Source organism: Ovis aries, chromosome 26 (genome assembly GCF_016772045.2).
Source record: "Ovis aries strain OAR_USU_Benz2616 breed Rambouillet chromosome 26, ARS-UI_Ramb_v3.0, whole genome shotgun sequence".
NCBI classification, from domain to species: domain Eukaryota; kingdom Metazoa; phylum Chordata; class Mammalia; order Artiodactyla; family Bovidae; genus Ovis; species Ovis aries.
Window position 1 is genome coordinate 27,595,566 of NC_056079.1, and position 12,865 is coordinate 27,608,430.

General features: G+C 37.3%; 1 protein-coding gene across 10 annotated transcripts in view; it reads left to right on the forward strand.

The window, feature by feature from the left end:
• Positions 1 to 12,865, forward strand: part of NRG1 (neuregulin 1) — a 242,658-nt gene that overhangs the window by 59,932 nt on the left and 169,861 nt on the right. For all 10 annotated transcript variants that reach the window (XM_027962709.3, XM_027962708.3, XM_027962710.3 and 7 more), the window contains exon 3: positions 4,862 to 4,983. In XM_027962709.3, coding sequence (XP_027818510.1) covers positions 4,862 to 4,983 — 122 coding nt within the window. The remainder of the gene's footprint in view (positions 1 to 4,861; positions 4,984 to 12,865) is intronic.

Sequence of the window (12,865 nt, forward strand, 5' to 3'; positions counted from 1 at the left end):
CTACATTGTATCATTTTTTTCTTGCTCCAAAACAATGCAGGCATATTAGGAAAATCTAAAAATTGCAGGAATTTAGAATGTTATTATAATGGTAGCACTCATAACACTGTGTATGAGTTAACTTCTTTGAAAGCTTTTAGAAAATGAAAATCCACCAAAACATGCACCCCTCCCAGAACCCCAGATAACTCATCAATTAAAGACCAAAAAGTTAATTTTATGATTGGGAGTTCATTCATTCTTCCGAGTTAACTTTATTCTTATAGACAAGATATAGTAGCCTATTGAAGAAAGTAAAATAAAACTATAGCCATACTTATTAAGGCCCCAAATGGTTGCAATGTATAATTTTCAAGAAAGGTTTATCTGTTTCTACTCTCTCACTATTTCCCATTCCTGCTTTAAGACCCAAGGATTGAAGAATCTCACAGTTAAATGTATCATTATAGTTCAAAGGAGTTTTTTGTGTCCCTAGAGAAATTTGAGTTTCCATTGAACTGCAAAAAGGATTGCCAACCTCTTTGACATAAATGCTTTCTCCCTTCATAATGTTTTTAAATATGCAGCTCTCATTTAAGCTTTCATTTAAAAACAGGATTTATTTTTTCAAAACTAATTGAAACCACTGATCTAATTAACTCTTTTCTGCATAGAGATATTCTTGTTAGGAACTGCTTGACAGGTGGAAATCCAGACTTGAATCTGTCCAAAGAGAAAACCTCTTTTACATGACATCCTATCCTTTTTGAATACTCAAAAGGTCCTTCCTTATATATCATCCAAAGTATGCCTTCTTTTCCTGTAAGATATAATTCTACCTTCAAGAGCTTCACCAAATAATTTCCTTTTCCAGATAATAAAGATGGAATATATTTATATATATCTTGTTCATAGCTCCCTGCCAGTGGAACCTCTCTTACTTTAATAGCATCTTCTCTGGTGTTAAGATATCTAGGCCATATTCAATTCTGATCACCTTCTAAAGTCCTCTAGCTATTGATATTTTTTTTAATCAAATGCCACTTTGAAGCATAATTCAATACTCCAGATATGATCCAGCCTATGAGCAGTATATTGAGACTTTTATCCAATTTGATTTATGCTCTTTTAATATTAATTTGGCCATACAGTGGTACTTTTTTCTTCCTTTTTTAAAGTTATTTAAAATGGAGTAATATTAAACATGTGGCTGATTGAAATTCATTTTTCTGTATAAATTGTTTTCAAGGCTCTTCTCTCCCAACCTGTATTTCTACTACAGATTTTTGAACCTGGATGTATTTGTTATGCTTACCTTGATTACATTGATTCTTGGTCTTGGCCCATTGATGCACAGTCCTAGAATTCCCAAGGGTGTCTCTACAGAAAGGATTTCTTAGTCACTTCTCATGCCTGCCTTAGAAATTCACTGTAACTGTATAAAAATGACTAAGAGGTAGGTTGTAAAGAAATCTGTTTGTTTAAAGAAACATTTGAGCACAGGAAATTTCTTATTTTTTTTCTTATTGTCTTTCTATTTCTCTGTTTTTAAATTTTTTTATTGGGGTATAATTGCTTGGAATAGCAACCCACTCCAGTATTCTTGCCTGGGAAATCCCATGGACAGAGGAGCTTGGTGGGCTGCAGTCCATGGGGGTTGCAAAGAGTCAGACTCAGCTGAGCATGCACGCATGATTATTTTACATGTTGTATTAGTTTCTGCTGTACAACAGTGTGAATCAGCTACACACACACACACACACACACACACACATATCTATATATACATATATCTATATATACAAATGCATACATACATACATATGTATATATATACCCATCCTCCCTATTGAGCCTCCCTTCCTCCAGCTCCCTCCCACCCCTCCAGGTCATCACAGAGCACCAAGCTATGCTCCTTGTGTTATAGCAGCTTCCCACTAGCTCTCTGTTTTAAACATGGTAGTGTATGTATGTCAATCCTAATCCCCCAGTTCATCCCACCCTCCCCTTCTCTCCCTGTGACCACAAGTCCATTCTCTACATCTGTGTCTCTGTTTCTCTTTTTAAGCATAATATTTATTTTCATTCTTTGGAAGAGTATTCCAATAAACGCTGCCCAGGTCTTTTAGGAGAAGTTTGAGTTTAAGAGCTATCCCTGTCAGATTAAACTGTAAGTTAATGTTAACTGTAAATTTCATTACCCTATTTCTTGAAGAAGATTCTCCTGAGAGAGGTACTCAAGGCTGGCAGAATTTAGACCAGAGAGAGAGAGCAGCTCCAGCTACATGATCATGAGAGGCTTGATGCAGGAATTGGCACTTGAGGTGGTCCTTAAAGATCAGCTGGGGCTTCCCTAGTAGCTCAGCTGGTAAACAGTGTGCCTGCTGGAGACTTGGGTTCAGTCCCTGGGTTTGGAAGAGCCCCTGGAGAAGGGAACAACTACCTACTCCAGTATTCTGGCCTGGAGAACTCCATGAGGTCGAAAAGAGTCAGACACGACTGAGTGACTTTCACTTTCACTTTAAAGATCGGCTAATATCCTGATGGATCAAAATACAGGGTCTGCATTCTTAGGAAGAAGAAATACACAAGCAAAAGGACAAAGATGGCAGGCCATAAAGCTTACACATGTAGGTTGTGGAGGGTGGATTAATTCAGCAGATTGAAGGAGGAGAAGAGTTGAAATTAAATTTGAAACAATTGATCCAACCTGATTAGTAATATTATATGACAAGAAGAACCAGAAAATTCACTTAAAATTAGGAAGGTGTAATTTACAGGAGGACTTCCCTGGTGGCTCAGCGGTAAACAATCCCCCTGTCAATGTAGGAGACATGGCTTTTATCCCTGGGTCAGAAATATCCCCTGGGGAAGGAATGGCAACCCACTCCAGTATTCTTGCCTGGTAATTCCCATGGACAGAGGAGCCTGGTGCGCTACAGTCCGTGAGGCTTCAGCATCAGAGGCAACTGAGCGCACACGCATAATTGCTTTACAATGGTATGTTAGTTTCTACTGTTCAACAATGTGAAGCAGCTGTAAATATTCTCCCTCTTGAGCCTCCCTCCCTCCAGCTCCCTCCCACCCCTCCAGGTCATCACAGAGCACCAAGCTGTGCTCCTTGTGTTACAGCAGCTTCCCACTACCTGTTTAAAACATGGTCGTGTATGTATGTCAATCCTAATCCCCCAGTTCATCCCACCCTCCCCTTCTCTCCCTGTGACCACAAATCCATCCTCTACATCTGTGTCTCTGTTTCTCTTTTTAAGCATAACATTTATTTTCATTCCTTGGAAGAGTATTCCAGTAAACACTGCCCAGGTCTTTTAGGAGAAGTATGAGTTTAAGAGCTATCCCTGTCAGATTAAACTGTAAGTTAATGTTAACCATAAATTTCATTACCCTCTTTCTTTAAGAAGATTCTCCTGAGAGAGGTACTCAAGGATGGCAGAATTTAGACAGAGAGAGAGAGAGAGCAGCTCCAGCTACATGATCATGAGAGGCTTAATGCAGGAATTGGCACTTGACATGGTACTTGAAGATCAGCTAATATCTTGATGGGTCAAAATACTGGGTCCCCATTCTAGGAAGAAGAAATACACAAGCAAAGCATGAAGATGGCAGGCCATAAAGCTTACACTTGCAGGTGGAGGAGGGTGGATTAATTCAGTAGACTGGAGGAGAAGAGTATAAATTAAATTTGGAATAATTGATCCAACCTGATTAATATTATATAACAAGAAGGCCTCGAAAATTCACTTAAAATTAGGAGGGTGTAATTTACAGGAGGGCTCTCCTGGTGGCTCGGCAGTAAACAATCCACATTTTTGAGTTAGACCTGGGTTTTACCCCTGGGTCAGAAAGATCCCCTGGGGAAGGAAGGAATGGCAACCCACTCCAGTATTCTTGCCTGGGAAACCCCACGGACAGAGGAGCCTGGCAGGTTACAGTCCATGGGGTCGCAAAACGTCAGAGAGGCCTTAGCAACTCCATAACACCACCGACAAATTTACAAGAGGTTTGTGTGTAATTGTGAGTTGGTATCTTTGCTCCCTGCCCTGTTTTCTCCCTGTTGTCCTCCTCTCAGGAATCCAGGCTGTCGATATCAGGCTCCTGTATATAAGGACACTTTAGAAAGGCTTTAATGAATGCTGATCCAATCCCAGTAGTTCTGAGTTTTTAAATCATAGGCACTGCTTAAATTATAGGCTTGTGCAATAGTAAAGCATAGACAGATGCAAATCATAGTGTTGCCCATGTTCAGAAAGAGTGCCAAATATTGATTTAATATGTAGTTTTAGGAAAGTGTGTGTTATTGTTGCATGAATATTTATTTCAATATTAAGAACCATTTGTGTGGTATGGTGCTCCCAGCAATGAGAATCATTTCAAAGAATGACAAATTCCCTTTCTTTTGAAAGTATTAAATTCTCTTCCTTCAAAATTAACATAATTCTTGATATCATTCTGCTAAGAAAGGAAGTATAGAGCATTTTAATCTAGTCTAGCCTTCACTGTCCTTACCAGATTTATAAGAAACGGCTTTACACTTTTTTATCTTCCTTAATTAACCCTATTGGCTACTGACACTGAGATAAAGAGAGGAAAGAAAACTTAACATTTGGGTGAAAAAAATATTCTGAAATGTAATGTGGTTAGTGGTAGTGTTAGAGGAATAAAAAGAAAACTTAGTAAATAATTCCTTCAAATTGCTGATCTGGGTGATGAAATTAAGACTATGTCCAGGGTATAATTTAAATGAGATGTATCTCACTTTTGGTGTGATTTTGGTAAAATCATATATGTGTGTATATATATGTATATCTATGATCATCATATTTCTGTGAAATATACTTAAACCTCTTTGGTCCTGATCTTGTAGGAAGTCAGAACTTCGCATTAGCAAAGCATCACTGGCTGATTCTGGAGAATATATGTGCAAAGTGATCAGCAAACTAGGAAATGACAGTGCCTCTGCCAACATCACCATTGTGGAGTCAAACGGTAAGAGATGCCTACTGCATGCTATTTCTCAGTCTCTAAGAGGAGTGATCAAGGTATGTGGTCACACGTGTATCACGTAGGTGTGTTAAATCTCATTGTGAACAAATAAAAATCAAGAAAGGAAAACTCTATGTTTGAAATAGCTTATGGGTCCTCTTGTAAAGCTCTTTACTCCATAAGGTAAAATAGGCCTGAAATATACACAGATTATTTAAAAAGGATTGGAATAATATCATGAATAGCAGAGACAGACGGATTGCTAAAAGAAAGAGATTATACCTCCATTTTAAGTTAGTCAGGGACAGCAGGTAAGTTTTTTGCTCTGTCAAAACAATATGTATATATCTATATGTATATATATATATATAATTTATATACAGAATATATATTGTATATATTTCATGCTAATGTGTTATGTATGAATATATGTACATTGTGTGTGTGTAAACAGAATACAATGCTGAGTTAGTCCTGGCAATTTTTATGTTCTTATACATGTTTTCAATATGTCTGGCTCTAGGTAGTAGAAAGTTAGGCTTATCAGGGCTTTTATGAGCCCATTAATTCAGAAATCAAGAAAGCCTTAGAGGCAAAGCATTTTTTTACTCGCTTGTATAGGCTTTATAAATAAGCATTTATATAGGTTTCAGCTTCTGTTTTCCTAAGAGCAGTGCCAGGGACTATTTGTTAAACAAATGAATAACTTGGAGACAGAAGGTGCCCCCTATCCTCTGACAACCCCTCTGAGTTATCTGAGGAAGGGTAAAGGAAGGGCATAGCTGGGGGCTCTCTGTTCACGATCCCTTAGTACTCCACAAAGTGATGGAGAAGCTGATGATGAGCTAGCAGTGAGCATCTCTTGAAACAATAAAATGCTGCTCTAAACCTTTGGTGCTGTTTTGGATGATGGCACTGGACTGCTATCTTCACAAGCCTTGTCATCTATTATAAAACCAAGCATAATTGCACTACTTCTAGGCAGGTGATGAGAAAGACTGCCCACTGCAAAGGCCTGATCTCTTAAAGTGATAAGATAAAATTACAGAGCCAACAAAGGAAGAGTAAAAGTACTCTAGGGGTTAACTCCTTAGGAGACTGGTGTGGTTTAATTCAGTTGATAACAGGATAGGGAGAAGGGAGTGAGATAAAAATATGGAACAGGGTTGGGAGTATTCAGGTTAATTCCTAGTCCTCTGTGGACTTCCCAATGCATTGCTCTATTGCAGTGTAATCAAAGTTCATTTCTTTCATTTTAAATACCTCCCTCCACGGAAAGTAAAAGACAACAGTGAAAACTGGTTTCCATGATTATTTTTAGGGGCCGTGTTTACTGTTTAAAGTGTAAAAGCCATTTAAAATTTATGTGAGTAAATATAACATCACTTTACTTTTTAATCAGCATAGGTAAAGCAACAGGGTTTTGCTTGTGTTATTTTTTTCCACTTGGAATTTTATAGGATACAACTAGAAATGCAAATTTGAAATTTCAGTGACTAATCTTTCCTTCCTATAATACCATGTTTAATAGCTTTTTCTCAGTTTGTCAGTGACTTATTTCAGTGCATCTTCTCCTGGTAAAGGCTCCTGAATTCTGATTTGGACACTTGGATTAGATTTGTGTAGCTATGTATACTGTAAAGTCCCTGGAAAATAGAATTAAAGTGTCATAGTTTCACTGAGTGCTTACAGTAGGATTATATTTAATATTCCACATTTTCTGAATTGCAGTATCAAGCAGTGAATTACTTACCACTATTTTACTCTTGGCAAAAACTCATAGGATTTCTTTTTATTAATTTGGGGGTGCTGAAGTATTGATAATAGCAGTTTTTCACATCCCTTTCGTGGGAGAAATATTTAGCTTATTTTCCATATTAATTTATTTAAGAATTGATCTCAAATTTGAATGTAGTATTGAACAATTATAAAGTGTAGAGAAATGACAATAGGGATGTTTTGGATAATCAGTCTTTTCTACCTGACAAGAAAAAAGAGAAGGTCGTGAAATATTGTAAGGAAATCATCCTTGAAACAATCAACTAAAATTCCTTCAGGACTAGAAGGGAGGAATGAAGAATCTCAATTACTGTGCAAGGTGGTCGTTTATATTTTCTTCTTAGAACGTTAAGACTAGTTCTTCCATATCCAACCTTTTTATTGTATTTAGAAAGAAATAGAGACTTAAGATTTGTTTTAAATTCCTTACTTCCTGGTTCAGTACAGTTTACTCAATACCAGACTGTGTGTTTGTGAATGCTTAAGGTAGATTCTTTGATTTATGAAAGACGAAAACTGGAAAAAACAAAAATGGTGTGAGGCGGAAAGAGAGAGGGGTTCCACTGGAAAGAACTAGAGCTTCATTATAACTGGGGCTCCAGGAGAAAATGGTACCTAGGGTGTCTTTGCAAGTTTAAACATCAGGAATTTTTGGCTTTTCTCCAAGTCTGCCCTTCAGGTGCCCAGATACATTCTTGACTCGCCGACTCTTTCTTGTATTTTCTAACGTCTCCTGCTTTCACTTATGCTCCTTTATAATTCCAAACTTTGACCTGATTATGGTTCCATTTGGCCATATTCTTCTTCATGGTTCTTTTGAAGGCATCCTTTCAGTTTTGACTCCGGCTCTATGATTGTTGCCTCAGGGGCCAAATCAGATTCCCCATAACAATCTGACTGGCAGAGCTGATCACGTTCATCAGCGTGTTCTCCCCAGGTCCCCACCACGGGCCCAAACCAGGAGAGAGAAGCCGGAAACATGGCTGCCTAGAAATGCTCCTCTTTTCCGGGGCTGTGGGTCAGGCATGCAGTTCATCAGAGCCTGTACTGTCAGGCACCAGGACAGACAGGGCCAGAGCATCCTGCACACTGGGAAACGCTCTTTTCTCCCTGCATCTCAGCAGCTTGGTTGTAGTACCACCAGCAGGAAAATACATAATCATTCTGATGTTCACCCTCTTCTACTGCAATCTACGAATTTGCTATATTCAGCTCAAGGTTGGTTATCCAAGAAGTCTCAGCTCGGATCCTGAGCTCTCAGGGACTCAAATTCACTACCTTCATGTTGTCAGATTCCTGTCTTCCAAGATTCTGGGCAGAGGTTGCACAGAAACACTCTTTCAGAGAGAAAAAGAAGGCTCTACTGTGGTTATAAGCTGTCACTCAGCCAAACCATCTCTTCTTAGATATGTATTTACCATTGACTTGAGCTAAGAGAGTAAAATTCTCAAGAATCTCCCCCACCCCCCCACCATGGTGAGAGTGTTAGGGGGGAAAAAGTCTTAAAAATAAGAACATGTTGCCAAAATATTATACGAGGTAGAACTCCTCTTGAGATTTTATTTTGTCTGTGGAATATTAGTCATTTTGTTTGTTTTGCGTGGTCTCACTCATCTCTCCCATATTTCTCCAATAAATACATAACTATGGCTTGATAATTTCTATATAGCTTGCCTTGATGAAAGATCCTGGAATACAGCCCTGAGCTAATTATCCTAGCTCTGTGCAAAGGATTTCTTGTGATTTACTTAAATTCTCACACCATTGCTTTCTTTGTATTAAGATGTTTAGAATATACTTTAAGACAAGATTCTAGGAGAAATGGCAGGAGTTAGAGGTAGAAATACATGAGAGACTGTGTTTTCTTTTCTCCTTACGAGAAAAAGAAAAATTTATCAAGTTGAGCTTGTTGTTTGACACTATTTTTAATCCCATTATGACAGCTATGTAACTAGAATGAAATTAGCACAGATCGTAAAGATCTTCCATCTAATGTTATAAACATCCTGAAATGAAACTCACTGTTTAGATCTTAGATTAGCAACTAGATATAAATGACATAATACAAAAAGACTGAGAAATTCCCCTTAAATCATTATATGCTTGAGTGAAACAATGACCCAATTTCTGATGTTTTCAAGCATTTAGAAAAGAATATATATTTGGCTAGTCATTTTCTTAAGCATTATGGAAATTTATATGTTTTCTGCCTTTTCCACTGCCTTTTAACCCCTACCTTATTTGGAAATAAGAACCTGTCATACAGAAGCATATATAAACCTATGCAGTCTGCTAATGACCTCTGAGACTGTCAGTCTAACACAGTCCGTTTGAGTTTTCATACAAAGAAGGATCTCAAAGGCAGTCATCATTACATGATAGATTATAGGTGAATTCTTTTCATGAATTCAAATATAGTGGCTTAAAAGGCCACATACACCATGCTCAAATAGACCCTATGCTGTCTATTCATTTTCAGTTGTATTTTATTTGGCTTGGTCTTTATAGAGAAACATTAGTTTAGCCATAACTTCATATCTAAGAAGCTGTTAAAAACTCCTGGGCATCAGATTAGGGAAGAGAATAATAGACCTAACTAGTTTTCAAATTAATTAAGTACTGCTGTCTTTTCAAAGGTTAATACAGGAGACTATACAACTAATCAATCATATTTTCTACTAGGTTTTCTTTTTTTTAATCAGGAGAAAAATTATTTGAGTGAGATTCAAGATCCCATAGGAGCCATGGGGCTCCTGGCAATAAAATAGCTGTTTCATTTTAGATGATCAGAAAAAATTTATTTCCACAAAATTTGATTAATGTATCCATTGTTCCTTTAAAAAGTTGGCTCATATGGATAGCCCCCATTGACAGTGTTGTTAGAAATGCCATGATATTGGTGAACAGCTTATGTTGTTGTTGTCGTTGTTCTGTTGCGAAGTTTTGACCCATGAACAGTTGCACTTCAGGCTTCCCTGTCTTTCGCTATCTCCTCGAGTATGCTCAAACTTAACGTCCACCGAGTTGGTGATTCCATCCAACCATTTCATCCTGTCGCCGCCTTCTCTTTTCACCTTTAATCTTTCCCAGAATCTGGGTCTTGTCCAGTGAGTTGGCTCTTCGCATCAGGTGGCCAAAGTACTGGAGCTTCAGCTTCAGCATCAGTCCTTCCCATGAATATTCAGAATTTATTTCCTTTAGGGTTGACTGGGTTGATCTCTTTGCTGTCTCAGGGACTCTCAAGAGTCTTCTCCAGCATCACAGTTTGAAAGCATCAGTTCTTCGACATTCAGCCTTCTTGATGGTTCAACTCTCACATCTGTCCATGACTACTGGAAGAACAATAGCTTTGACTAGATGGACCTTTGACTATAGGAGAATCCTATAGTGACACTAAGAAGCACGTAGTTTGTGTAGTAATCTCCATGTATATTGCATTACATAGGATTCCCATGAAGTGTAGCATGGAAGAGAAGTTTGAGTGGAAAAAAACTCTCTTTTCAATGCATAGTATTCATCCTGCCTCTATGCCATTTGTTAATTCCAAAATTTCTCAATTGCTTAACTCAATATTGACTAGAAATGTATTAAAACGTCTTTTGTTACTCAAATGTTATTGACTGGAGACATTTCAGTATTCACTTACATAACAAATCACAGGCCACAGGCATTAGTCTACAAAAATCCTCCAGTCAATACCATGCTAAAACTAACACTCATTATGAGCAAGAATTCAGATGCTTAAATGTATTCCTGAAGTCATTTTTACTAGTGCTAATAAATAAGTATGCCCATGTTAAATCTTTAAAAATAAATACTTTATCATTATTTTCAAATGTACAGCAATGACCTGTAACTTTAGAATAATAAAAAGTCACATAATTGGATTTTAAATACACACAGACACATCATATGTATGCTTGTATTTGTTTATGTATATTTTGCTAAATAGCTATATTTAGTATATTGTGCTCATGATGAATTCTCAAACAAGTCATGCATACATAATAATTAGAAAAATTCCTTTCCAGAAGGTGTTATTTTTAAGACAGGGCAACTTTTTCTTGAGACCAGATCCAGTTTATTAAACAAGCAAACATTACAAATATATTAATGTTTCATATGTTTACCTGTCTACGCAGCATAAATTGCTCAGCTGTGTTCAGTTCTTGATGATTCTAAGTCTTTATTAATTTGCCCTAATGAAGGGGGTGTCCTTTATCAATTAACAAAATTTACCAAATTACTCAGGGGGAAATATGTTGCTTAAATATCGAGGAGACTGCAGGACTTGATAATTTTTTAAAAATCTGTAATTGTTACAAGATTATCTTCAATCTCCACTGTGACAAGAGCTTTTGTGCTCAGTCTGGGCATTCTCCCCCAAATACATGTAAAAATGTTTCCTGAGTGGCTTTAATCAAAAAGATTAACTTTTTTATTAGCAAGGTTCTTTTAGTGTAGATGTGTACAAGTTCTTAGCTTGTAGTTATCTAGTCACTAAGTCATGTCTGACTCTTTGCAACCCCATGTACTATAGCTTGCCAGGCTCCTCTGTCCATGGAATTTTCCAAGCAAGAATACTGGAGTGGGTTTCCATTTCCTCCTCCAGGGGATCCTCCCAACTCAGGGATCGAACTCACGTCTCTTGCATTGGCAGGCCGATTCTTTACCACTGAGCCACCAGGGAAGCCCATGAGCTTGTAGTACCTCCAAGATAATTTAAAAGGTTTTTATTTGGAACCATAATCATTAAAGATATTTTTAAGGTCTCCAGGATAAATATCTAATTTTAGGAAAGGAGGTTATTTTAAGTTTTCTGTGTGTAGATATATTTTTGTACTAACCTCCTGTTCTGATAGTTTTATGTATCATTCAATTAAAAAAGGAAATATTTTTCACCTTTCCTCCCATTGAGATATCTTTTATGCTGGAGATAGAATAGCTCTGAATCTGGGTTTGTGGGTTTCTTTATTTGGTTTTTTTGGTTTGTTTTGGAAGGTCACAGTGAACAACTACTTGGTTTGTCAAAAATAAATTTTAAAAGAGTCTTGATCTTCGTACCAGGATTGGGACTCTGGCCCAATTCTTGTGACCCTGAGCTTCCTGCTTCTATCTGGCTGTTGTGTCACTGGTGAGTCCAAGCACAGAATGAGGAAGCATCACTCCTCATGTGGGTACTTACTTGGAAACTTGCAGAAAAAGACAAATGAATCTTTCATAAGATTTTTCTTCAATTAGATTTTTTCCCCCAAAAGGAACATGTTTATTTTCTGCAGCCCGTATCAAGAAAGCTAGTGGTACCCACTTCAGAAACAAGTTATTGCCATATTACCAACTTGGAGTATCCTTTTTATTTTTATTTTTTAAAGTGAGTATACAATTTATTTAACATTCATACCTCATTAAGACATGTGCAATATGGCAGATGTTAAGCTAAGGGTTTAACTCTACCTAGGATGATTGCTTGCTAGGGCTTAGCAACAACAAGGTCTAGTTCACACTTAGTGATGGTTAAATATTTTACTGAATGACTATAATACCAAGCAAGATGTATTAGAAGGCTTTAATAAAAAATCAGTTTTAAAGGCCTTCCTATTCAGGCTAATGACAAACACTATAGGCAGACATGTTAGTTAAACATAATTGACTGATATTATATACCACTTATATCTTTTAGTCCCCTATATTATGAAATGATAAAGGACATCTAATAAAACCATTTCTACAGAGCCAAGAAATAAATTTCCAAAAAAGAGAGATTTTACAAACCCCATCTTTTATGTCCAATGCCAGCAGGCTAACTCTAAAGAGAATAAAGCCAATGGCTTTCCTGTCAAGAATTCATGATTCCCTGGTGGTCAAGTGGTTAAGACTGTTCTTCCAATGCAGAAGATATGGGTTCCATCCCTGGGTGGGGAACTAAGGTCTCACCTGCTGCATGACTTGACTGAAAAAAAAAAAAAAAAAAACCAAACCCTGGAATATCCTCTTTAGTGGTTACTGCTTGAGAATGTCCCAAGAACATTATACATCCTCACATACAGATTCCTTTCACTGTGTCCCATTTTCATTAGGTATAAGAGCTGATATAGGCGACTGGTGG